The 27474-nt window shown below is 44.0% G+C and overlaps 1 protein-coding gene across 1 annotated transcript in view; it reads left to right on the forward strand.

Annotated features, from left to right (window-relative positions):
- LOC144166620 (uncharacterized) overlaps positions 1-27474 on the forward strand; it is a 104556-nt gene that overhangs the window by 22125 nt on the left and 54957 nt on the right. Inside the window, exons 3-4 of the mRNA XM_077696164.1 lie at positions 3925-4060; positions 12337-12625. Coding sequence (XP_077552290.1) covers positions 3925-4060; positions 12337-12625 — 425 coding nt within the window. The remainder of the gene's footprint in view (positions 1-3924; positions 4061-12336; positions 12626-27474) is intronic.

Here is a 27474-nt window from a genome sequence, read left to right on the forward strand (position 1 = left end):
CCACAATCAATCAATGATAGCCGGTGCATTGCCTTGACGGAAATGAGTTCGCCTGTAGTTGTCAATTTTATGTTGAATGCACAAGCTGGCTAGTTTTTAAACAGTGAAGGTAGTGTTGGTTAAGGCTTTCATGGGATGAGGTGTGGTAACGCGGACACAGTTATCAGGGGAGGGCAACACCAAGCGAGGGGACATCACGTGCCAAGCTCGAGTGCAGCAAGTTGATTGATCGATTGCAGGGTTTAACACGCCGACTCAACGCAGGCGATGAGGCGCACAGCAGTGGAGGGCTACGGATTAATTTAAACCACCTGGGAATCTTTAACGTGCGCCGAAATCTCGTACACACGGGCGTTTTTGCTTTTCGCCTCCATCAGAAAAACGGCCGCCGCGGCCGGGAAATGAACCAGCGACCTCGTGCTCAGCAGCGCAACGCCTTCGCCTCTGTGGCGGGGTGAGTGCAGCAATAAAAAAAAAAAACCTTGATCAAGACGTTTATATAGGGACATCACTTCAAAACATGTTCATGCTTCTCAACACTGTTGCGCAAAAAAAAACGCTAGGCATATTTGAGGCAGGACATAAATAAGTAAATGAAATATGCATTGTACTCGCAATAAAAATACACGAGTGCTTGATTTTTCCGACAGCAAATAAAAATAGTCCTTCACTGTTTTTTAACATTAAGTTACAAACAGCGCTCGCTGCGCACCATCCTCGTCGCGTTATATATTAAAAAGTAAAAAACCAAAGTTCCAGTGGATGGCGCCGGCAGTGGAAGAAGGCAACATTGGCTTGGCGCGGACGGAAGTGGCTCTGCCGGCTTTGATAAGTTTTATGAAGCTTAGCCTTAAGCGTAATTGACAGGCAGCTCCTCTGTTAACGTCAGTGTTCGCAACGTTAGGTCCGTAAAGCTGGGATAATTTTTCCCAGTCTAGCCTAAGCTTTCATGCCGTTAAGTACCCCAAAAAAGATTCCTGGTTTTCCAATTCATTGTTTTGATACGCCTCGGTTTCTTAACATTTTCGGGCACTACGCAGGTGTGTCACACACCCCCTTTGCTGGCTGGCGCAAACAGTCAGGCGCGACAATAGTTAGTTATATTTACAGGGTTGCCGACCCGTGCGTGTGCTCGTGTACCGAAGCTGCCGGAGTTATTGAGGGTTCACAGAGGTGCACGAGAACCTTTTAAAGTAAATGGTTTGACTGCATGAATAACCCGAGATTACACGGGGACAGACAATGCTTGATAAAAAAAGACAAAAGAAAAAAACCATTTACCCAGACATCGGCTTTAAACGCGCGCAGAGACTAAGCTGGGAGGCCGTACAATGGGCGCACGTGCACGCAGGGCGGCTAACGCACAGCGTTAACTAGACAAGCAACAACGACGAAAAAACAAAACAAGAACACAATGGGGGAATACAGAGACACACTCTCTGGGGATGCTTACATCTTACCCGTAGGCAACAACAAAAAACAAAGCAAGTACGAAAGCTGCAAGCGACTTAATAAACAGTCTAGGAGGGGGCATACATCTTATCCCCAGGTGTGGCTATGTATAACCACGAGGTAAACGAGGGAAAGTCAACGGAGTCGGCTTCGCCGGGCAGCCGCATACGTTTTCCGTGGCTCCGGGTGCGGAGTCTGCGCGGCCTCGGGACTCGCGACGACGAGGCGACTCGATCCCAAAGACGCGCCACTGGTCGTTCCGCTGCGGCCCTACCGACGAACTTCCGCTAAAGTTGCGTCACCCTGGAGCAGTCGCTTACGCTTTTCGGGGCGTTGGGTGCGGACTCTGTTCGGCCTTGTGACCTGGGACGACCAGGCGAACTCGACCTCGTAGACGAGATGCTGGTCATCCCGCCGCAAGCCTACCGACGGATTTCCGCTAAAGCCACCTCAACCCTGGAACCTCCCCAGTGACTTGCACGTTGATAAATCTCCAATCGACAGCCCCAAGCTCCCGTTTTCACACACTTAAGAAGACTTCGCCCGGTTGCCGGATTGTGTTGCACATTTGCTCCTTCGCCGTCCCCATTGGTTCTTTTTTTCCCTTTGCTCGTGACACCACGTCGCACCTGCGAGTGCAGGGATGCTGTCCCGATTGTGACGTCGCCTTCCGGGAATCGCGCGGGCGCCCCCCGCTCATCCCAACCAATTCCACGCGGTATACCAACGTCGCTTCTCGAGAAATCGAAACAGCCGCGAACGAACCTTACTGCCGCTGCCCCGCTATATGTACAAAAATTGGCCCTCCGCTGCGGAGGAAGCCGTCATGTTGGCCGCGTTAATTGAAATTGAAGGCGTGGCCGGTAGTTTGCGACAAGGTGATACACAAGTCCTGGCAGTCAACGCTCTGTAGTATTCTTCATTTTTTTCGGCTATGGCCGCGCTCTCACATCGGGTCTTTCATCACCATCATCATGAGCCTGTCTACACCCACTTAAGGGCAAAGGCTTGTCCCATTGATCTTTAATTATCCCGTTCCGGTGTTAGGGCGAACAATTTATCGGCGCAAATGTCTTGGTCTCATCACCCCATCTAACTTTCGGCCGCCCTCTGCCACGCTTCCCTTCTGTAGGGATCCACTCTTTTACCCTTAATTACCAACTTTTTTTTGCTTTCGCGTTACATGCCCTGCCCACACCAATTTCTTCTTCTTCATCGGGTTTGTATGAATGATTAAAAAACAAACAGTCCTTTCCTCGGGTTCCTCGATGCCAGCAGCGCTGGCATCGAGGAACCCGGCCTGTAGCAGTTGAACGCGGTAAATTGAAATAGCCTTGCGCAAACCTTTAGTGTGTTTACGTTTGGATGAGCGCGACGGTACAGGAACACCATGAGAGGTGAGCGGGAAAGCAAAGGGGGACATTTCCTTGGCAAATGTCCACGAAGACTATCGTCTTTCGACGACATTTGCAACGGAAGGAGCAGATACGCGGCCAATTTTGTGTTAGGCTGCCAACGTGCTCGAGTTTGTTGCGGCTGCAACTTTTGGTATGTTTTACTTGTTTTCCCCAGCCGAAATATGGCGGATAGTTTGTAATCTGGTAATAATAAGTGACGTATGAAATAACGGTAACAGAAAACATAGACAGCAGCGTTCGTACGGTGCTCGTCCAGCACTGTGTAGGCTCGGGTTTATTTCCTTCACCAGACAATTAGCTACAAAAATGTTTTCGGGTTTTTGAGATCTGGGGCACTTATGGTTTTCACCATAATAACCCCATCCGTAATACCAGAAGCATGAACACACATCACGACATGCTTCATTTAGAAGTTTTTAGACGACTAGTTTAAGGCTAAGGCACTTCAAAGTCGTACTCGCGCTTTGAGGAGGTGTGAAAGCTTCAGTGTCGTATGGAACGCCAAAGACCGCCGAATGCAGCATCCCTTTTTACGGGCGGAACATTTTACTGGCCCGGTTTGTCCTCTTAGCCCTTCCCAGGTCACGGTATCTACCCGCCGTAGTCACGGCGTAACGCACGCAAACAGACGCTGGAAAAGATAACTACTTCCGCTTATCGGCATCGAACCTGGGTCCCCCGCAGTACAAAGTTGATGTCGATTGTGTTGCTTCTGATAGGTACGCGTTGTTCAAATACAAAGTGCTGGGGGTTGTCTTGGCCTGCGCCGTTGCCACAGAGGCTGCCGTTGCTAGGCCGCAAATACGTATACAATAATATAAAATACAAAAAACATAATATAATGAATTATTACACGAAACTAATAAAATTCAATTCAAAGTATTTTTATAGGCCTTTTCGGGGGCAGGGGCACCTCTTTTGGCTACTTTCAGCATTATCGCCGGGCTGATACTGAAACCAGTTTGGTGAGGGCTGCACACTCCCTTTGGCGAATCACGTCCCCGCCTTGCCACAGCTTTCTATTGTGTGTAACTGCTTTAATTTTCTTCTTCAGGTGACGCCAGTGTTGTTAATCTGTGGGATGAAGCTGACCGGTACATCGAACAACTAAAACGAGAACTTCATAATATTGATGGATGGGGACTCACGGGAGATTACGCTTATTGGAACAGAACACCTGCACCACAGGAGTGAGTACCAATAATACGGACGTTAAACACTAAAAACTTAAGTAAAATCATTCATAGACCTTAAAACAGATGGTTTAGTACACAGAACACTACTCGGTAGTGGTGTTACGTTTACTAGAGCGTATAAGAAATGCTCCTAGTCCTATGTGCACAAAAATATTTTAATAAACCGTATTCCCCAAATAGTTGAGCGTCTTCGAAATTGTTCTTGAACAAAGGTCTTTTTCCTTGGAGTCGCATCTCAGCAAACCACTGGTAGATTTCATAGCTTACATTGCTCAGCACCAACAGTAGTGAAAAACTCACTCGGTTATTTTAAATTGAACTCATTTCCTTCTAGAGAGACAAAAAGATTTAATGGAAACTGAAGAGCCCCACTTGCAATATATCTCGCTACTCCAAATGGGGGCGGTCATAGTGAGACCAAAGAGAGAAATAAGGAAGGCGAGAGATGAACCGTAGTAATACATCTCGACCAGCATTGGCGTACGGATCGCGATTAAAATCTGGTTTATTCAACCCTAAAAAGTCCTGCACCAGAGTTAGTCTAGCGGTCCATCTGTATCCCGGGAGAGGTACGCAAATTTAACCGTTAGAGCCGTGTAGCGTTTCTGCAGAAGATAAAAGAGCGATATTTTCAAAAAACACTATTTGTTAGGCTACAAACACAACTGCAACAGAGAAAGCACTTGCAGTTTTACGGAACAATAAGTAATGTTATGAGATTATTGTTCACTGTGGGCATAACGGGTGTCGTATTCCTGAGGAAACTTTGCAAAAGAGGGAACTGTGCAAAGGTGAGTCTTGCATGTTGTGCAGGTTCTCTTGGTTTGCTATCATTTTCGCTGTAGTACAGTATGTGCAGTAATCGTAATATGTTGCCTCCTGTGAGAAACGTGGTGTGGCTTATGAAGAAAAATCTTGATTACTATACAAAGAAACACAAGCATCTCTTCATCTACTGTATCCTGCCAGCCCTAGATCTTATGTGTTTCGCAAACAGGTTCGTAAGGTGTAGACGAATGTTCTCAGCATTACCAAAGAATGCGTCAATGCGCCAAAAAAGAGAGCGTGCATTTCGCGGAAAATTTCTACGAAACCGCTTGCTGGAAACAAAACCTCCAAATGTTTTTTTTCCTGAAGGGAGCCTGTGCCCCGGCAGTCATCATTACCTCCATGGTTGTCAACCCTGTCGCTGCTGGATCTGTCGTCTGACTTGCTGACGCTAGTTGCCATGCTATCGCCTTCTCCATCTTTTGAATGGGCAAACACTACTGATGCCTCATCTGCTTCAACATCTGCACAATCCGCCGCGTGTTCTAAATCGCCAGAAGGAGAATAAAAAGTTGTAAGGACACTCGTGGAGTCAGACGCCTAGCGAACTGAGCAAAAAAACACGATACCGAGAAGCTACTCAAATATAGTGAAAGTCCGTGAGCAAATATGCCTTCATGTGGTAGATTTGATTGAAACCCTATTCATTTGCATAAAAGTGAAAATTGGGCTGAACCTCTCCCTAGTACGCTAGCGAGGACATGGACCTATAAAGTCAAGAACATTTATTTTGTAAGGAAGAAGACACGAATCGTTGAAGAAGTTCCCGCTGTTAAGCTCGTCGGGTGGGGGCGCGGTCGATATCGATGACCTTACTAAATACGCCGGTGGGTGACACGTCTTCTACTGACATTGCGCTCAACTCCAGAATGTCAAGGTGAGTAGTGTCGTCGGCCGCGTCAACCGCGACATTTGGATTAGCAGGCTCAATGCCGCCTAGCGTTTCACCGTGCAGCAAAGATAACTGATGCGAGGACAAATTGTTGACCAGCAAGCGGATTGCACCAGCGTGGGTTGTTGACAGAGTTGACGGCCGGAGAAGGCGCTTACAGCGAATGAAGAGCGCGATGGCGCAAAGAGCACAGTGGCTTCAATATAAGAATCAGAGCTCAGGGGCACCTAAACAGAGCGCTGTGACGGAATCTTGGTGTCCTAGATGACGACCAATTTAGCGGTGGTTTTACTCTCACTGTACGCGGCACAAGGTAAAGTAAATTCAACTTCCGCACGCGCAAAGTCGATGACGACACTCTGCTGAGTGAGAAAGTGCCGACCAAGAATAACATCGTGTGAACACGAAGGAAGCAAAATTAATTAAATTATGTACAAGATGCTTTGCCTGGTCACACGAGCCCTGCAAGCCACCAACGATAGAATGTGATGAGCGTTTGCAGTACACAGCAAGAAGCCACTCAACGGCGTCGTCACGTTTCTCAGCATACAAAAAACTCTGCTCTAATCACTTCACAGCAGCGCCCATGTCTTCTCACGCCTGTGTACGTCTGCCTTCAGCTAACAGGTCAATAACGTTCAAGGCAGAAAAATGAGGCCTTGGACAGCTCCATCGTAACGCTGTTCTTGCCTCTGGAACTGCACTGGCAAGCTTTCCTGTTCAGAACCGGCTGGTAATCGGCGCATGGGAGACAGGGAACATCATGACCTTTAACAGAAGCGCGGTAGTCAGAAGCTGAGGGTCCGAACTGGCAGCTGTAGCAGGCGTCTTCAGGGACAGGCAGCCGGCTGGCCAAACGATAAGTTGACGGTGGGAGAACGGCAGGGGCAGGTGTTGTACACCGGCCGCAATATGTCGCTACATGTCCGGCTGAACCACAAAAATACAGATTGGGCGACTGGCCCACGTTCCCCAATTATAGTTCAACAGGGGCAGAGGCCGAAGTTGAGAAAATGGGCTTATCGGTGCTGCCGGGTGCTGGTAAGACAGTGCGTACTGATGTGAAAGACCCCCATTGTGTCAGGACATGTCATAATCAGCCCCGGGGGCAACCTTGCGACAGTTCCGGCATACTTCATTGCAGTGTTTGCAACGGTCATGTGATGATGAGGATTCATAACGGCAGTTCGCGGTAGGGGTTAAGCCACCTGCTGCTGAATTACGCTCTTAAGTGTCGGCATAACTGTGGATTGAGGTTCGGCAGTGGAAGGAAGTAATATATTTGATTTACTGTTGATTCCTTAGTAATCCATATCTTTTAGTCGTCGTGGGGATCAACGCCCGCAATTTTAACACAGACAAAACGCTGCATATCTTCACAAAAACTGCTAAGCTCGTAGAAAAATAAACCTCATACAACGATGCTTGCCCCGTGTCTTTTGAAGGCATCTCCTTAGGCGGCGCCACAATACTGTGCGGAAATATGCAGCGTTCAGGGCAATGAAGGCATTTGAATTAACTGAGAATGAGCTTCCCTGAGGGCGTTTAAGGTTTGAAGTGTATATTTTCGCCTATGTAATTGCCAGGAGATGTTAAGAAACGTTACCGCCGTACAACTCCAGCGTTCATGCTAGAATTCAAACCAAAATAGTGTTTCTTCCTCGAAGGGTTTTCCTATAGTTCATATTCGTGCTTCTTTTTATCATCTTCGATCATAAAATCTTTAACACGTGCTCTTAACTCAGATCTGCTTACAATACCCAAAGGGCTTCTAAAAAAGGCGTTTTGATTTCTGCGAAACCTTCCGTCTTGCTTAAACGATGTTAAGCTCTCAGAATGGTATACCAATATTTATTGTAAAGAAATTTGGCGCTGGTGCCTAAGCAAGGCATGCCGTAGCAAGTTCGCCTTGATGTACCACGGAGGTGACTCCTATTATTACTTCGCGTGGTTTACCAACCAGCTGAGCAGTTTCCGGTGGCTGCTATACCCGTAACATTTGTTCCTTACCGACAATTTAAACTTTTTATCAGCATAATAAAATGATCATCAGAGACACCTTCGTCACAAAATTAACAAAGTTATGCAAGCTGAACAAGACAGGAAGTGGTCGCCCTCGCTGCGTTTTTTGCCAGGAGATAAAAAGAGGCATGTTACAATCAAGGCGAAATAAAAAGGCAATGGCGGCACAAATACCTGCAAACCACTGCAGCGAGAGATTTCCTTCTGAATATATTACGAAAATACTCTACCGGCGTAGTGGCGTTCACCTGCGTCTTTTTTTCGCAACAGGTGGCGCCGTTACGAGGACTGTAACCCTCATTATTTGATTAGCTCCAAATGTATGTATAGGCTGTACAGAGTAAATAGTCAGAAAGTGCGTATGCATCTTTTCTAGAGCTTACATACGCATAAAGTTCCAGGTATTCCTACCTAAGAGGAAAATATTTTGTGGCAGGTCGTCCATAAAGAATTCTTTAAAAAACGGCTCCATGGTTTTTTTATAACGAGAAATGCTTAGTGTGCAATGCTCAACCATACGTATGCGGTACTTGGCACGGGCGAGTTGTTATAAAAGGTCCTAAGACATTTCATAAATTCAGCTCATGACCAATATGTACCTATAGATTGCTTTGAGTAGGGACATACTGGCGGACGAATTTTTTCGACGATTCGCCGAAGAATGTTTGCACAATAATAACCGCGTGACGTTCCTCTCCCATCATCAATTTATAATATATTCTTTAAAAATGAGCTTCCCCCCAGGCTGCAGGCGAAGAAAAGGAGCAGCTTGAAACAAAAACTGAACGGGGATATGATGGCAATATGAAACTTTGTTGTATTTAGAGAAAGCATATTTTCGAGTACCCTCAAAGCTTGTTTGCCAAGAACAATGCTGTATTTGCTGGCACATGCCACAGTAAAATCAATATATCAGTTATAAGCAGCATCGCACGTTCTGAACGTAAGTAATAGGTTATACAGAGGCACAGAACGAGTACCTAATATACGGACTCATTACGGAATTTCAGCCCTGAATTCCAGGGAACACTATCCCAGGCGGCCAAGCCAAAACGCAGTCGGTGCCAATAAGCCATCATAAGTTGCGCAGCAATGCTGTTGAGCACTATGACCTTGCTCCTTTCTTGTGAGAGTATGCGTGCGGGGTGTATCTGTTGCGGTTTATACCGTTGTGTGAAACACGGACGTCTCTACAGAAAAGATTGGTGGGCGGCTTGCAAGATTAAGAGGGCCCACGTCCATAAGCAGATGTTGCAACATGTTTTTATTGGATTAAGTTAGCCAATCTGGAGAGTATGAACAAGGAGTGATTTCCTGAGACACATACAGAATTTATTGACGGACTAATAAAAATATACACAAATAGATGTACTAAAATAACGTGAATGTGCACAGTTCCTTACGAAATTTTCCTATTCGCACATGCTCGGGCTCACGTGCCGCATAGATGTCGTCGGTGAGCTGGTCGTTGGCGCGGGCGTGGTTAGTGAATGGCGTAGCGTTCTAGTCCGTAAAGTAGCTGGTAGAACCAACACTCCAGTGATTTCAAGTCGAGAAATCGTCGCCAGTCTTGCAGGGCAGCAGGCAGATGTGAATTAGCGCTGTGGCTCACTCGTTATTGATGTCGGAACAGCCTGTCTACGACTTGCAACGCCTCCGTCACCCTCACCTGTTGTTTCCTCCGTTTTCTTCCATTAAACATGGCAGCCTTTTTTTGGCTGCTTGAACTCGGAAATTGTCATCTGTCTGTATCTGTGTGTCTGTCTGTCTATTGGTCCCTCGAGTCAGCCACCATTTTGTTAACACCATTTCAACTGAATGGTGTTAAATAACCCTACGAAGCGTTACTTGAGAGATTTCAAATTGATATGCCTCGCATTTTCCCTTTAAAGTGATTGAGCCATCGAAACAAATAAGGAAGCCTTGGGTCGCGTCAGTGCATGTGAAAGTGATAATAAAAAGAATAAGCTTTATTCCGTTTTTCTGAGCATGCCTGAAATGCGGGCGCCTAAAGAAATCAAAACTGCCCGAAACAAACTGAACTGCGAACTTCGCCCGTGCAAAGAAAGATTATTACGAGAAAAAATTTTCGAGGATCACGCTGAATCACGGAGATGCTGCCTGGACTGTCCTGAAGAACGTATTAGGCCGCAGAAAACAATTTTTATAGAACAAATTGTACATAACAACTAGTGTCTTTCTGGGGCAGAACTAGCTAACCATTTCAATATTTTAATATTACTACTGTACCATCTAACGATCTTTCATTCCAGGAAGATCAGATTGGTTAGGCGGAAATTTTCTTTCTGCAACCAACCGATGACCATTCATATCGATAACAATAGCAAGCCTCTCGACATCCATAACTTACAAATTACACCAATAAAACATATCTTAGGATCTATCACCCCTGTACACAAACACACATTTAATGTGGCCATGAAGACAAGTGTTTTTCCCAGAGTGATGGGAAAATCAGGACTTTTTAAAGGTGAGGGTAAAAATGTCGCAATGAACTGTCGGTTAATAACAGTGAAACCTATTTTTTCGACGGGCTTTGAAAAAATATTACACTCGCGATTTACCAGTTTGGTTAATAAAACTGGGGCTCTCTCAGATGCGCAGCATAGCTTTAGAATGGGACGATCTACTGAATCAGCCCTGCTTTCCCATAAAGAAAATCTGTTAAATAAAAAGAAAAAAAGCTTTTTACTCTTGCTTTGTTCGTTGACTTTAGCAAAGATTTTGATTCTCTTGATCATTCCTTGATTTTTGTTCAAGGTGTTCGTGGTGTAGCTCTAGCTTTGGTGAAATACTATTTAGAAAGCAGATATCAGTATGTGCACATTGGCAACCATCGATTTTCGCTATTCTGTATATTCAAAAGGTGTTCCACAAGGAAATGTGCTAAGCAATCTTATGTTCAACATTTATACAAAACGCATCTTAAATATTGATAACGCGGCGAAATTATTTACTGCGACGAAAGTGCCACCGTTCTTTCAGGTTCCGAGAGCAATAATTTAGGGTTGAAATGCATTATTCTGATCTCTAAACTAATCCACTGCACCTTATGTCATAGCACTAGTATTAACCCAGCAAAAACTGAGGTAATGGTTTTTCGAGCGAGAAAGAAAATAGTCAAGTTAGACGTCCATGTTATATGTTGAGGGCAGGAAACAAAAATTGTTGAAACTTACAAAAACTTAGGTGTAACTTTTCCTCGAGACTTATATGGGATTTATATATGTCGGGAACCTTTGCAAACAACTATCTTCAACAGCTGGCGCTTTCTCAGGTTGTCGGGCCCTACTTCCAACAAAAATCAATCTACAGATTCATAATACTTTCTTGCAACTCATGTTAACTATTGCAGTGTACTCTGCCTAAGTACTACTAAATCAAGTATTAATAAGATCTTTAGTTTACAGAAAAGGTTGTCCGTCACATCGGTAGTCTTGATTATTTGATCCTTACATTACAACTCTTCCGCACATATAAGATAGTCACTTTTGCGAAGATGCACAATTTCTGTATCTTACGACCGTTTCAGGAGTCTTTACCAGCGTTCAGACAGTTCTTGATAGTTCTTGACGCAGCAAGCACTTTTTTAAGACGCGAAACACTGATATTTGACAAATTGCTTGTTTTCGCACCGGGTATCAAATTAAAATGCTGCAGTATACCCTGCAAAATATTTTGAATAATTTTGGAACACTGTGCAGTTGTTTATTAAAGGAACTACGAGAAATATTTGTGCAGATGTAGTTGTATAGCTTAGATAGTTTTAGTTTTATTTGCACTTTTGTTGTGCATAGCTAGGTAGTTTGCTTATGCATTTCAATGACTATTCTTCTATCCTCTGATGTTTTTTGCTATAAGAATGGCTTACATGCTTGTAGTGTTTGTAAATTTCTCATATTTATACCATACACGCAAATTGTCAATTGCACACGCAGTATTGATTGATGCATCGTTTTTTGCTGCCTCGTTACAACATTCTAATCAGCTCAAACAAGAAATAATGGAGGCTTTAAACATATTCAGCAGTGGTTATGAGTGCATTACCGTGGCTCTGTTCATTTATACAATACAGAGGTGGCCTTTAGTGATTGTTGTTGAATGCTGGAGCAAGCTTTGTTTTTTCTTAGCGACTTCAGTGTTTGATGTTACACTGAGGTAAGCACATAAGCAGTTTCGATGATATGTCGTGTATAAATACTTGTTCGTTTTGAATATATCCCGGTAGTTAGTGAGAGCTCGTTCTGCCTCGTTCCTCTCCTTGCATTTTCTCCAAACCGCTTTGTTTCTTCGTCTAGAGTCAAGTGAGCAGGTGAACATATTTTGCATGTCTGTTTGATTCTCTCTCTATTTTTTTCTCAGGGCCTGTATACTTGTTTGTGTGCGTATGTGTGTGCCTGCTGGTGAATTTATCGAGAAATGTAAAGTAATTGTTAATAACGGGCGCTATTCTGTACGTAAAATATCAATGTTCATTGTACACACTTAATTTTCTTGGATCCCACAGGCATCCGATTTACGGGATAGTAGAAAAGATGGAATGCCTGGCAAGCTCCATTGAAACAGACCGAGAGACAGTGCCGCCAACCGAATGCACCAGGGAAATAGTCTGGAATATCACACATCGAATAAGGAGCCCCTTTCATCTGAACGTCACCGTTCTTGTTCCTATGATCAGCCGAAGTGCTCCTAAACAAAATGTTACACTGGACATCAACAACCACACAGTAATAATAATGCGGGCTCAGCCCAGGCAAAACATTCCGAAAAAGCGGGAAGTGCGGAAGATTGTAAAGGTAAGACTTTCATAAAACATTAGCGACAATAATGGTAAAACGTTACGGATGATGTGCGCTGCTATAGCTCAGTGTAGAAGCTACGTGTCCAGGTGCTAGTAAGCGCGAGGAAGATCTCTGAGGACAGCATTCGCAAGAAATTCGTGGCTAACAAATGTTTAGATCTAATTAAGGGCAACCGGTTGTGAAGCCTAAACTAATAATGTGCTCGTCAAAATTATGCATACGCAAAAGATTTTAATATCTTCTGCTGCCGAAGAGATCGTCATCTGGCAGCAATTCTCTCCCCCCCCCTCGAAATCTTTTAATATATGTTCCGTGCAAACAATCCACGGTAAAACAAATGTTGTTTGTTTTATATAGGATCTGTAATGCGCAATAAGCTCTGGTAGTCCGTGGCAACCAAAACAACTCGATCCATATACGAATTTTTCCGTGACGACAGCTCTTGTATAAAAGACAAAAACAAGGGCGATAGCTACAACCACCTTGTATGGCAATATAAACAACACATTGTGATCGCGCTACATTATATTTGCACACGGCGATGCATCCACTTTCCGCCGCCTAGAAACGAATTTAAATTTGAATAACACGCGCCTACGCGCTATCTGCCTCACCCAACACCTGGCATCCTATAACTACTGCCCTGTTGCTGCTACCTTACATCACTCGGTATGGGAGGGCTAAGAGGGGGCCCATACTGTTACCCCTGATCCCAGTCCTACTTATCAGCAGGGGATGGAGGAGCTTTGTCCATGAATATTGCAATGTTATGGAAAAAACCACCACAAATAGGCGCGACATATTCTTAGGCTGTTTTTTCAGCTATGGTGTTTGTATCGTGCAATCGACCTACATCATTAAATTTTTGTGTTCTTCCTATACTTACGTTGGTTGGAAAACGCTGTGCACGTGCTCTATGAATAAATCACGTCTTGTTCTGGTGTTGGACCCATTATGAAAACCCAATCGCGGAAGGAACATGCCTTGTGGTCGTGTCGACACGGACTTGGCGTTCGGAGTCACCAGTCAAACTTGCCAAGCAATGCAAAGCTCGCTCTCTCTATTGGAAAACGCTACAGAATAGAAAGCCGACACGCCCCTTATGCAATAGAGTGGTTAGCAAGAAGCGGCGAAGCAATGGCGCAAAATGCAGCGTTTTTATAGAAATGTTAGATGTGCGATATGGGAAAATCCGAGAGACCCATCCCAGCATGCCAAACGCTTAAGGACGGTGAGATGGATGAGCTATGCTTCGTTTTCAAGACTGTGAATTGATGGATTTATATTATTTTCTGCGGGAAAAATGCCCTACAAAGTGCTGAGCTAAAAGCGTTGCTTGTTGCAAATGTTTCGTGTGATGAGCAAGGTTGAATAGCGATTTCCCAGTTTTTGTCCGTGTGGGATGGAACACGCAGTATGTTCTAGCTAAGGTAGAGCATGAAGTGTTGTAAAAAGACGAAAAAAATAGATTAGTTCAGACTGCATGTAGTATCTTGAATATGGTGTATGTGCTAGCTTTTCTTGTGACATAAAAATCGGTTCGATTAGCAGCTAGCCGTTTAGGATAAGCAACTCAACTTTTTTTTACAAGCACTGCGTGTAGGCCCTTGCCATTTAAGTACAAATGCCACATTTACTACTCTGGCTGAAGTCATGTGCTACCAAAAATGTTGTACTTCAACAGCGGATATATAATAAAAGTCAGGCGTTTATGTAGGGCACACAGTTTCTGGATTTGTTTTGGAAATAAAAGTGTTTTTAAATAACACTGTCTTTAAAGTTTACGCTGGTTAGCCTGTTGGAAAAGAAGCTGCAACGCAGTTTTGTCATATTACGCGCGAAACTTAGTATTACAGCATTATAAAACCTAACTATTTAACGCCCCCCTTCACCAGGAATCCGAAACAAATAGTAAAGAATTAAAAAAAATGACCGGCGAGGTTGGAGACACCGTAGTTTTACGGAGGGGCACAAACAGACTGTATACAAAATCAGCTATAAAGACTTCTGTTTAAATTGTTAGGCTCCGAAATGTAGTCCGACGGAAACTAGCAAGTTCATTTCAAATGAAAACACAACCTTACCGTAACTCTTGACAATAGATTTGGGGGAGAAAGATGAGCAATGGCTGAGGATTCGCCGTTTACAGAACTTTTCTGCTCCTTTGGGTATCACTTTTAGACATTTTATATCGCCCAGAAGTGCGTGCAGCTTCAGTTACAAGAAACAGAAGTGGCTACGAAACACTGTTATACAGGGAGTGACCATATCAGCTAGTCTTTGCGCGTAACCTCGTTTTCAACAAGAAAATGTCTTTCATACGCTCCGTAGTCTTTTGCCTCGCATTCACCCAGTGGTTTCAGCTGTAGTTGTATTGCTTCGGTCAAAACGAAACAATGTTTCTGTTTGACACCCAATTCCGAACTAAAACCCCACCGTCATGCTTGCTGTTCGACGGCGAACAGCTGGTGATAAGAAAACGCTTTCAAAGACAGAACACCAGCAGCATTTTGCCACACCTGATGCTGGAGCAGAGGTTACACGAATTTCGTGAGCACTAAAAATACGCGCAACAAATGTGGCTTCAGCGCGGCTTAGATTCATGATATAGGTCTCCATTTTATATGTGCTCGGTTTTCCACCAAACTTGCGCACAGTGGGCCACGCATAGAACACATAGAAGTTAAATCTACCGCTTCACTTCGCTGGTCGAAATTATTTTTCTTTATCGTTATCAAGGTCACTGTTTTTTACCTAGGTTTAGTTGAGCCAGAATTTAGAGAAAAGGCCGTGCTGTGAAGGGCTAATGAGGGGCAGCGTTAATAATTACCCACCGCGGTGGCTCTGTGGCTCAGGTGTTGTCCTCCTAAGCTTAACTACGCGGGTTTGATTGCCTGTCACGGCTGCCGCATTTCTTAGAGCGCCAAAGAGCGATAACGTCCCTTTGTCGAGATTTAGAGCAAGTGAAAGATCCCCAGTTGGTCATTATTTATTAGGAACCATCTACTACTACGTGTCTCATAGCCCAAGTGTAGCTTAGGCACGTTAAATCCTCTGATTATTTGACGGATTGATTGTACGGTTTGACGCGCCGACACTACACATTCGATGAGGCACACCGTAGTGGAGGGCTCCAGATTAATTTTGACCACCTGGGAATCTTTAAGATGCGGCAAAATCTCGAACACACGGGTGCTTTTGCTTGTCGCCTCAGTAAGCAAAGGCGCCGCTGCGGCATGGATTCAAACCAGTGTCCTTGGGCTCAGCAGAGCAACGCCATAGCCACTGAGCAACCGTGGAGGGTCTCTATAGTTACTCAGCGTTTCTAAATGCTTCCTGATTTGTACTACCAAGGTGTGATGATATGTAGCGTCTTCGATTGGCGTGGATTGCGCGTATGACGTGTGTAAGTAAAATACCAAGGCCATGAATCGCATGCGATATATGACTGATTAAAGGAAACACTGCGCACTTGTAGTCCGCTGTAACGGACAGTTGACGTTGAACCGAACTTCCCTTCAAACCGGGGACACGTGATTTGCACCTGCTATACGAAAAAATACATTGCGTTTTTTGTCGATTAGATCATTCTCTTGACTCGTAAAATCCGGGCAATTTCCGGGCGACTCCGGGCAATTCCTTTCCGGGCAATTCCTTTCGGCCACACCTAAAAAAAATCCCATGCTGCCAGCCCAAACAGATTGATTTTAACTTATTCACGACGTACACTTTAGCACATTCAGAACACTTAAATGCGTAGCCCGTAACATAGGCAAGAACATTAGCGCTCCTAGACATGGAGACATATCTAGTGACCTGGTGGGCGGCCTAAATGCTTGATTCCCCATGTGGACGGAGGAAATATTTTGCAGTAAAACATAGCCCATGGCCCCTACTGAGCGCTTCAATGGCTTTGGCCTATTTTCCGATGTAGGCGCTTTATGAAGATAATGTGGATTTCGCAAGCTTGGCGCAAGCACAACAAAAGTCTCTTTGCGGCCTAAGTAGCTTTTTTCCTGTTGCCATGGGGAATAACTTGTGAGCCTTATAGCTCTAAGGGAGACTTAATTCTGTACTGCCACGTAAAATGGTATTTCGTTGGTGTTTGTGTAATTGTGAATGCTCCGAAAAATTCTTGCGTCTTTGGCGTCACGCAACACAAGAAGAGCTTTCTTAATTGGACAAGTTTAACGTTTTGGCGTTGTTGAGAAGCATACACTCGTTCTTTCTATTCCTCTAAGGCGAGCTGCCCCGTACTTCTAACTCACTGTTTGCATACAAAGTAATAACGCAACGCTTGCAGCAATGACCGAAGGTACACCAGGGACATTTATATACGCAGTGTTGACATATTTATGACCGCAAAAAGCGTTTGTAGGAAGAGGACACAAGTGAAAAATTTGTGCCAGTCCAAGTACGAGGAAGGAATCCAAGTTGGCGAGCACGCCGGCCTTGAATGAAGGCAGGGTTGCACATTATTCCTTGGTCAGTTTTTCGCATAATATTTTATACCATGATTAGTTTCGATATATCCTTTTATGGAGACCGAATTGCCCACAAGAATATTACACCAGGTTTTCCTAAATGTAAATGATGTTCTACGGAACTGGTGGTTGTCTAGCCATTCAGCGCTGGTGTGCAACAGGGTAAGCGGAATTCAACTGACTAAAGGCGGTTTACGCCAGACAAAACTTTTGTTTACACGCGATTTATATTCAACCTAGAGCGCACAGTGGGAGGATAAATATTCATTTATAGAGCGCTAAACGGAGCAATCAGATGATTTGCGGATCAAATACAAGCTTATTGATGAGCCCTTTGTATGCAAGTTGCGCACCGAAACCGAGAACACTGTGTTACACTTTGGAGTTATTGCGTATGGTATCATGTAAGGTGAGCCTTAGAGGAATAGAAAGAACGAGTGTATGCTTCTCAACAACGCGAAAACGTTAAACACGTCCAATTAAGAAAGCTCTTCTTTTGTTGCGTGGAACCAAAGGCGCAAGCACCCGCTATACGAAAAAATACATTGGGGTTTTTGTGAAGTAGATCATTATTTTGACGCGTTACATCCGGGCAATTTCCGGGCAATTCCGGGCAATTCCTTTCCGGGCAATTTCTTTCGCCCACACCTCAAAAAAGCCCATGCTGCCAGCACAAACAGATTTATTTTTGCTTATTCGCGACGTAAACTTTAGCACATTCAGAACACTTAAACCCGCAGCCCGTAACATGGGCAGGAATGTTCAGGTGCATACTATTTTAATACTTCTGTGATTTATTTCATTTTTGTTGCAACGTGCGAGATATAGTCTGTGTGTATCAGTGTTGTACGGAGCGGTGTTCCGAAAGGGCGCTTCTGGAACTAGTTCCTTTTTTGAGGAACGGAGTAGCACCAACGTTCCATTAAGGGTGGGTTGAACTGTAACGGTAACTCGTTAGGTTTATGAAGGAACGGCAGGAACGGAGTTCCTTCTGCAAATGTTACATCGCTAGGATTTGGCTGTCTCGATGCCAAAGCTCGAGTACAAACATCCACAGGTCGCTACTCTGTTCCACTTCCTATAAGCTGGCCAGTTGGCCCACCCTTCCGTGGAATGTACTTATGCGAAGGTCAAATGCAGAATAACCACGGTGCGGGCGGCAGCTTGGTCTTGCTTTCATGCCCGTTGAGCTTACGAAGTGTTCGACGGGCGAATAATACAGCCGGGAGAATGGTTTTCACCTTTAGTCGTTTGCCTGGGCAGGCCAGGATTGCCGCCTGGCTGACAGAATCGTTCCCTTCCAGGAAAAGGTTGCCTAAGCTCGAGCGGCGGTGCAGGTACCCTGTGAAACCACCGCATCTGTGTATTGTCAGGGGTAATTACCGCATTAATGCGCGCGAGGCATGGGGGCATTGTTGTCGGGAGAGTTGCGCTCGCTGTGAGGTCATTCGAAGGGTCACCGGCTCAGTAGAGCTGGGCGCGCCTCATTGTATCGGGCTGTTGTACTACTCGAAGTTACAGAGTACGCGCGCAGTTCGTCACGGCATGGTATGTCGCGGATCTGGCAGGAATCGGTCGACGGGAGTGCCAGTTCCTTTTTTATTGCACGCGACGTGTTGACAAAGAACGGGAATTTCTACATTGCTTGGTTTTATTTTATCGTGCACCGTATGGACAATACCTGAGAGAGGCCGCCCGAAGGTCGACGGTCAGCGTTCAGAGTTGCTTATCGAAAAGCGTTTGTGAAAATCCTCACCACAAGTCTTTGTAGATTAGTTTTTTTTGTTTTCGCGCGTGGGCGATGATATTCCCGTCTGTATTTTCATGTTTCTTCGTGGAATAGTAGTTAGTTGCAGGTCTGCACCGGTCCTTGTGTATTTCTCTCTGTGTAGCGCCTTCTTTAGCGCAGCTTACAGCTTTTGATAATGCCAACCAACTCGCCCAACAACAAGTCCGTCTAAAGTGCTTACTTGCCTCACCTTCCGACATGAATGTTACCTAAAATAGATAAACAATTTTTCTTTAAAGGTAATTTGGTTTTGTTTTAAAACCGTAAAAGGTGAAAGCTATTCTGGACGCATTTACGTTGTTTTATTGCAAATTTGCCAGTTTTTTAGTCATTACTGCTATCATTAAACAATTCTTCTTTAAAGGTAATTTGGTTTTGTTTTAAAACCGTAAAAGGTGAAAGATATTCTGGACGCATTTACGTTGTTTTATTGAAAATTTGCCAGTTTTTTAGTCATTACTGCTATCATTAACGAACGGCATTTTTTCGACATGTAGACCCTCATGGCAAAAGCGAATGTCATTTATAGAGGATGTCGTTCGCGTTTAATGACATTAAACACCTAGGTATAGTTCCTTTCGACGCGGTTTCGTATGCAAGAAATTTAATTATGTGCCTCCATGTGTGTACCCTGCTATTTACACATCTGAAGCGCAGTAACCTTACTGCGCATTTGTAAGACCTAATTGGAAAGTGCCATATGTCTTGCATCTATAATAGCCGAGCACCGAAGTCGCAGTTAGACATGTCTCGGGATTATCCGGTGCTCTCTGGAAATGTTCGTCTAGGAGCGTTTCTTTGGATTCTGTTTGTCTCCAGATAATCCGCTGCTGGCGGTGTTCATGTTGGTATAATATAGGTAGTTGGATGTTAGCTTTAAATTTTTCTCTTTATTTCGCCGCAGAATTATCCGAGACCATATTTTAATTCAGTGCATGAAATGTAACGGTAATGTAACGATACATTCCTATGTTCGAAGTGGAACTGGAACGCGTTCCTTTCGGAACAAAGAAACTGGTAACGGGAACTCGTTTCAAAATTGGCAAAGAATGAGGAACGAGCTGTCGTTTCTGTTTTAGAGCAACGTGTACGACACTGGTTCGAACATACTTGCCAACTAGTTCTGCCATTTTCCAACTAAATCTAAACAATGAATATCTGGAAAATACTTTTTTCTCGGCCATTTACTATACTTCTATGGAAAAACTTGTCCATTCCATTAACGTTAATTGAAGTACACACTTAAGGCCAGGAGTAGAGTGGTATTTACCGTTAGGACTTCATCGCAATAGTTCGTCGCCTCGTAAACAAAGCAGGACAAATCACTAATCCCAGGAGTTCACAATTGTTTAGTGAGCTCCAAAGTACTGAAAAATGATAGGGTGTGCCCGTGTTCCATAGGAAATTTTTCGGGTTATCCGTAAGTGACCCTTCACACTTCTAAGTGAATTTTTAAAAATGCGTTTATTTATTTATTTGTTTATTTATTTATTTTTTATTTATTAGAATACCCTCACGGCCCGTAGAAAATTACAAAGGGGTGGGTACAACGTTTCATGATACGCAAATTAATAAATACAAGGGAAAAAAATCAAAATAACGAAAGAAGTGTGTGAAGCACAAATTACGAAAGCAACATAAATTAGCTAAAAAATGTATATGTAGTAAGAAATCAAGCAAATAGAAGACAAGGGTAGATAATGGAAACTGGATAAAGTTACAAAAATTGCTGAGAAAGTAGTCTTGAACAACAAAGGGTCAGTTATCGTTACAACAGAAGAGAGTAGGTGGTCCCAATCGGTACATGTTTTTCGGTAAGAAGCCCGCTGAAAAGAATTTCATGCGGCAAAACGGAATGGCAACGTTATGCTGGTGATGAATGCGTGATGAGTGGTATGGGCGTTGTGAAATGAGGTCTCGCCTCCTTGGTGGGGTGTGAAAAACTACCTTATAAAAATGAATTTGCGGCAGTTTCCTCTGGACAGGTACATTGGATAGGTCAAGGTTAGATTTCATTTCTGATATGTTAGCAGTACGGGAATAATTAGAACAAATAAAACAAGCTGAGCGGTTCTGAACAGATTCTAACGCGTTGATTAGATTGTGCTGCACGAGAGCCCATATAGAGGACGTGTACTCAAGCTTTGGGCGAATTAGTGATGGGTATAGTAGAATTTTGAGGGACAGCGGAGCGCAAGAAAAGTTACGGCGTGAGTATCTCAGCGTTCGGTTCGCGTTATTACAGATGTAGGTAACATGCGTGTGCCAAGATAGGTTGTTGGTAATGTAAACGCCGAGGTGCTTATATGAAGAGACATGCTGGATTGGGACTGCGTTAATTCTGTAGGTTATGCACTTTGTGATTGATTTGATGTTTCAAAAACAATTACGTTCAGCAAATGTTTATTGTCGAGTGTGAATTACTTGAGTTGCATTGTATATTACGTTTCCAGTAATTTAATGTGCTAATAAAGCCTGTATCAAGGAGTTTAGCGCACATTTGCATTGGAAAATATTCCACAACCCGTTTGTTATTTTTACCGTCATGCCGATTCGAGGCGAGTGCATACTTTGACGGTTGGTTTGCGTATCACACCGCTGGAAGGGGTGACAGCCTCGGAGATTATCATTCGGTTGGTGTTGGAAGCCTAGCAAACGAACGCAAGAATCTTACGAAGAAGAGTGAACATATGCTCGGCTATACTGTTTCAGGTATTTATACGGAGACAACATGTCGCCCTTTGTACCACAGACCTGGAGGGAGATACTAATCGTTTTTTTAAGATAATCACCAGTTGTTATTGAAAAAATAAACAATTATTGTATATTACAGACTGGTGCACTTAGTTTTTATTATATTCAGGACTGCATCCAGTTCTGCTCCGATAAATCTTGTGGAGTACCCAAAAAATATGAACGGCTTACAAGGAGAAACGTGCTTCACCAAAGAAAATCTGCCGGGAATGTGCAAGCGGGTTCCCCAGAAAAGTGTTGTAAACGCTACTGCCTTAGATTTTGTCGACGAATGTGAGATTTCCGGGCTTGGCTCAATTATAGGCGTCATCGAGCTTGGTGGCCTCAGTAAGAGTTAAATATCATATTCCTATAATCACAACTATTATTTTAATTGCACCTGTCATAAAAAATTTCATAGCATTGCGCATGTCCCTTCCCTCCTCGACACTCGCTCTCGGTTCCCTGGAAGAGCACCCATGGTTGGTGCAGCAACGCTGTAGGAATGGCAAGTGCATAGCAAGTTGAGTTGCTTCCGTGCGTTGCCTGCAGACGTTTCGAAGTGATTTGAAGGCGGGGGGGAGGGGGCGGGAAGAGAGGGGGCTCAACACATTTAAAGACGCAATAATGGGGATGACAATTTCGTGGATCAAGAAAAACGAGTCATTTTTGGTAAACTTAGGCATTACGCGTAGCTTTAGGTTCTCCGCGTGGCCGAAAACTCGGGGTAGTCGGAGGCGTTAACGGCGGACGAAAAAAATGAGCATCTGCAAATAAAATCACGTACCGTTACTTTGTGGTGCCCACTCATTCCGCTTAGATCTTGAGGCGCGCTTCCCCAAAAGAAAGAGGGTGAGCACGAGCAGAAATTACACCGCTGCCTGCCGTCATGAATGGGACCCGAAACGGTATCGCGTTTAATGTGTGACAGAGAAGTTTAAGTGTTCTGGACTTTTTTATTCAGTTCCAATTTAGTACAAAATGTATTGCGGAAGCTCAAGTGAATAACTTTGCGCACCGATCTTCCTTCTTGGTTTTCCTTTCATTTATTTGCCCTCACCGCATCTTCGTATTCTTTCGTTACACGTTTGCCATCAACACGTCGTCGTTTAGACGCGTGACGTTTCAGGATTGTTCATAATCATGATCATGATTATGATCATGATTATTCTTGTTCTGAGAGCGGCTGGACCCACCTACCCCCGTCACCACCTTTAGGAGCATTACAAAACACTATCGGGAGCAGCGGCGCACTCTACCACCACCTGATCATTTGCTTGACAAGGGGGAGCAAGTCAAGTGGCGTCTGCTCCAGAGCAACACCTACCCCACACCAGCCAGAATGAACCTGCTCTACCCTCAGCTCTACCCCTCACCCGCATGTCCGAACTGCCAACACGCCCGCGGCACCATCTACCACATGGTCCTTGCCTGCCGCAACCATCCGGCTCCACAAGACGCTGCACTCTCGATGCCACCTCAACACCTGGGAGACGGCTATCAGGCCCTCGGACGCGGAGGGTCAGCGCCAGCTGATATCCTTAGCGGATGAGGCCTGCAGGACCAATGGGACCCTGGACGTAGGGACCAGCCCAGGTTGATCACCTGAAGTCCTTTATGGCTTCAATAAAGTCTATTCCTCCTCCTCCTCTTTTCGGGTTCGAGGTGCTGCTTGCCTTCTCGCCTTCAAGGAAGCCTTCTCGCCTGAGCCTCTCAGTATTTAATCTACGGTATCAGATGGCCATTATTTGGTTCCAAAGGCAATTATTTGATTGGCGAACAACCATAGTGCCCTCTGTGCGCGACTCAAATGGTTGTTGTATGCGTTTTACCACGTGAGAACTAAAATTCGGAAGAAAATAATGAAATGGAAATATTGCATGCCCCTATCAGGAATGGGGAAACTTTAATGAGAGTAATGCATCAATGACAAGACAGAACAATAAGATAATAACAGAAAGAAAAGAAATAGAAACAAGGGACAGGGGGAAATAATTGGCTGTGGGACATTGATGCCTTGATTATGTTCTGGAAATGACAGTCATGTTAACCATAGGTCTTTGCAAAACTAACACAAGTTCTTTTAATAGAGAAGCATGTGCTTGGTGGAGGCTTTTATTGGACTATGCTTTGTAACGCGGGCGCAGCAGAGGTGGAGATGGCATAGCCTAGCGAGAGAGATAGCAGGCATCAAGCAGACGTTGAGCGTAGTGAGCGAGAGTTGGAGCTGGCGCCATGCGCAGGTAGGCGGAGAAGTAGAGGAGTCGGCCAATTGGGGGGCAAGAGCCAAATTTATATTATACTGCAAGAAAAAAGAGCAGTTCGTACTGGCTCTTTTCAGACGGTCATTCCCTTGCCACGGAATCGAAACCTTTTGAACACTTCGGTAGAGGGTCACCAGACGCTTTTTCAAAGAGAGTCCCGTGACTCTTAGGCCAAGAGTCGTGACCAAGAGTCGAAAGAGAGTAGGCAGGACTCTACGGGATGTAGTCACCATAATTACAGATACGTGATCAAGGAGACCCCAGTTGACATGTATGGTGACTCCACTAATAAGAATCCCCCTCACTCCTTTTAAAAGAGAGTCCCGAGACTCTGTCACAACAAGTTAAAAAAGACTACACAGGTCTGAATTGGATATATTAATTGCGACTTTATATCGACGAACAAAGAGGGTCTTGTTGACTATTCTGTGACCCCCATAACCGGAGTCGATAGACCCCTTTGGAAAGAAAGTTCCATTAGTTGAACAGTTCCATTCGGCGAAGAGAGCCAAAAAGGAGTCTGGGTGACTACATTAAGCAATCGCTACGATTCTGTAAGGTAACCCACGCATGCGGGCAAAAAATATTGATGAGAGAAACTAAAACATTTTATTTAGGTGTCAGTCTAAAACATTAGAAATTTGAATGTCATCAGCAATGAATGTTGACCTAATTGCTAGGAAACATGTCAAGATAAACCCAAAATGACTGGAAGTAGTGTTGGAAGCTATTTAGATTAATATATAAAAACATTTTTTTAACACACCGACAAAGAGTGTAGGTCACTACTCACATCATTTAAAAATTGTCCTTCATTGGCCTTTGAGAAAGAGGCCACACGTCAACATTCCATAAATTGAAAATGCAGTTTCAATAAAATTTCAGTGGAAAGTACAATACCCGATTGGGCTGCCTGCAGTGCAGCGGACAGTTCGGTGCTAATGCATCATTTTTGGAATCTGCCGAAATGTAGCAAATAAACAGGAAATTTCACCGCAAAACGTGGTGCAAGAACGTACCTTATAAATGTGTGCAGCAAACAACAAATCCAAGGTTTATACAAACTGCACGTGTTTACAGTGGAAAATGCATGTAACATGATGTAATAAACAAATAAAAATTGTTGACTTTAGCACGTCGAAGCTATATCTTTGCTATGAAGTGTGCCATAGAGGAGCAACCTGAATCAATTTCGACCTCTTAGGATAAAATGCTAGGCGGGAGATGTGTAACAAGCCGGTATTTTTTTTTGCATTAAGATCAGTGATAGTAGGGAGGGGAGCGTTGCAACATATGACAAGTAATTTTCACAGCAATAACTTCAGAAATAAAACTTCCTACATATATCACTACGTAGTGAACGCTTACTCTTGGTAGTTGTTAAGGCCTAATTTCCTCACCTTTTGTCGAAGAAACGTTGATAGGTTGTATGGTTAATCGTCAATTTACCCTGGCCTATGTGTAGCGCATGCTACCATGAGCGCAGGCGTACATTCATAACAGTAAAAAGCCTTGTAGTGCACGTACTGTAAGAAAGATTTCCCTCATCATTTTTTGACGATTTGTATATCCCAAAGGCTGCTGAACCGAACGGTTTTGAAGATTATACCGTCAAATCGGGTTGATACGTTTTTAATAGAAATATTAAAATAAAAAAGTGTTGTGCGAAAATTGTATTATCCAAAAAGGTAAGAGAACGTGGAAAACATGCGTAGTGTATGAGCAACTCACCCTAATTGAGCATCATTGAAGTTCACAGTTAATTTTCCCTGCTTTTACTTCATTTGGACGTCCAGAAGTAAACTCTTGTGGAATATACAAGGCTGCTGTCTCCTGACTTATCTGTGCATTCGGAACGAAGTTGCAATGAGCATCCATGTGAATTCCTCGCTTGCTGCGTAACACTGATCGCCATGGCTGTCTCCATCTCTTAATATGTCGTCGTCGTCGTCGTCATCACCACCATCATTACCAAATGCCGCCACACCGCATGACTCGCAGTGATATCTAGAAAGGTTGCATTATTTGCAGTGTGCCAGGTAGTCTGTATCCGCACATACAAGTTCTCGTGAAGAAATGTCTACGCGTAACAGATCCCATTCAGTGGTTAGATCTCAGCGCCTCCTCAACGTGCAGATCGTGGCTTGTTGTAACGCAGTTTGAGCTAGTACACCAACGAATAAACGTATGATTTCTAAAAATGTCTGATAAATTGAACAACTACTGCGGTCTTGTTATCTTTTTTTCAGCAAAAACTGGATAGTAATAAACGCACAAAGATGCATTATTTCTAAAGGACGTTGGCCGAGGAATGAAGATGAAAAGGAAATTGCAGAAAAAAATGTACTAAGAAGAATTGTTTCAACGAGATTCCGCTGTATATACATTTTTAAGCCGTCGCTAAAAGATAGTCGGACCATTCAGGCTACCGCTCTCACACGCAAAAACAGAAAATCATGCAACCGGATACATACTCTGATAGATGCCTAGGCAACGTGTCCTTGCCTACAGCTTCACTGGTGGCTTGACAGTAAAGTTGTTCATATCATGCACTAGGTCTGTAAGGGTGCTCCGGGGTTTTGAGCTCTAGTGTTAGTTCACGGCGGAGTTGTTTTTTATTTGGGCCCGTGTGGTAAGCCTAAGACGAGAGGCAGAGCATTAAGCATGGCCGTGGGTACAGCAATCTGTAGGCAGTTCTGAAGGCTGACCGCGACCAGGCACTTCAACTGCGTCAATGTAGCCTCACTTACTCACTTATAAGGCGCCATATGGCTTCTTAATTGTATGCTGATTTGTAAAACAATATTTTATTCCTTCTGTCACGTGTGAAAACGTGTATTCTTGTCCATATAAAATTCCAAGTACTTGATGGCCCTGTGTCTTGTATGCGAGATAATCTACTAAATTTGTACTTGTATATCCTTATCACGCATTCTTTCCTTGACACAATCCGAATTCTTCTTGACCTAATGTTGCACCTATAATCTTCTGTTTCATTGCTCGCTGAGTCGCGCTCAAGTTAAGTTTATCCGTTTTACTGAGCCTTCAATTTTTGGCCTCGAAGGTGAGTACCGGTAATATGCAGCTGTAATACACTTTCTCCTTCAGGGAAAATAGTAGGCTGCCAATCATTACCTTAGAATTTCTGCAATCCACTCCACGCCATTATAATCCTTTTAATTTCTCTGCCTCAAGGTTGGGATCCAGCATCACTAGTCGACTAAGTGGATAGGTATATTCGCTTTACACGTCCACTTCCTCGATACCTATATCAAGCCGCTGTGGTCTCCCGAGGTTATTGAGCATTACTTTGGTTTTCTGAATATTAATTTTGAGGCCCATGGTTCTACTCCGCTGGTCCGGTGCGTAAACATGCTTTGGAATACGACCTCCCAGTTACTTAGCAAGGCAACGTCATCAGCAAATCTGAGGTTACTGAGGTATTCTTCATTAACCCTTACTCCCATCTGTTCCCAATCCAATGGTATGAATACCGCTTCTAAACACACCGTTAATAATATTGGAGAGATAATGTCTCACCCGCCGCGGTGGCTCAGTGGCTGAGGCGTTGTG

Source organism: Haemaphysalis longicornis, unplaced genomic scaffold (genome assembly GCF_048455015.1).
Source record: "Haemaphysalis longicornis isolate Haplotype H1 unplaced genomic scaffold, Haemaphysalis longicornis Haplotype H1 scaffold_18, whole genome shotgun sequence".
Classification (NCBI taxonomy): domain Eukaryota; kingdom Metazoa; phylum Arthropoda; class Arachnida; order Ixodida; family Ixodidae; genus Haemaphysalis; species Haemaphysalis longicornis.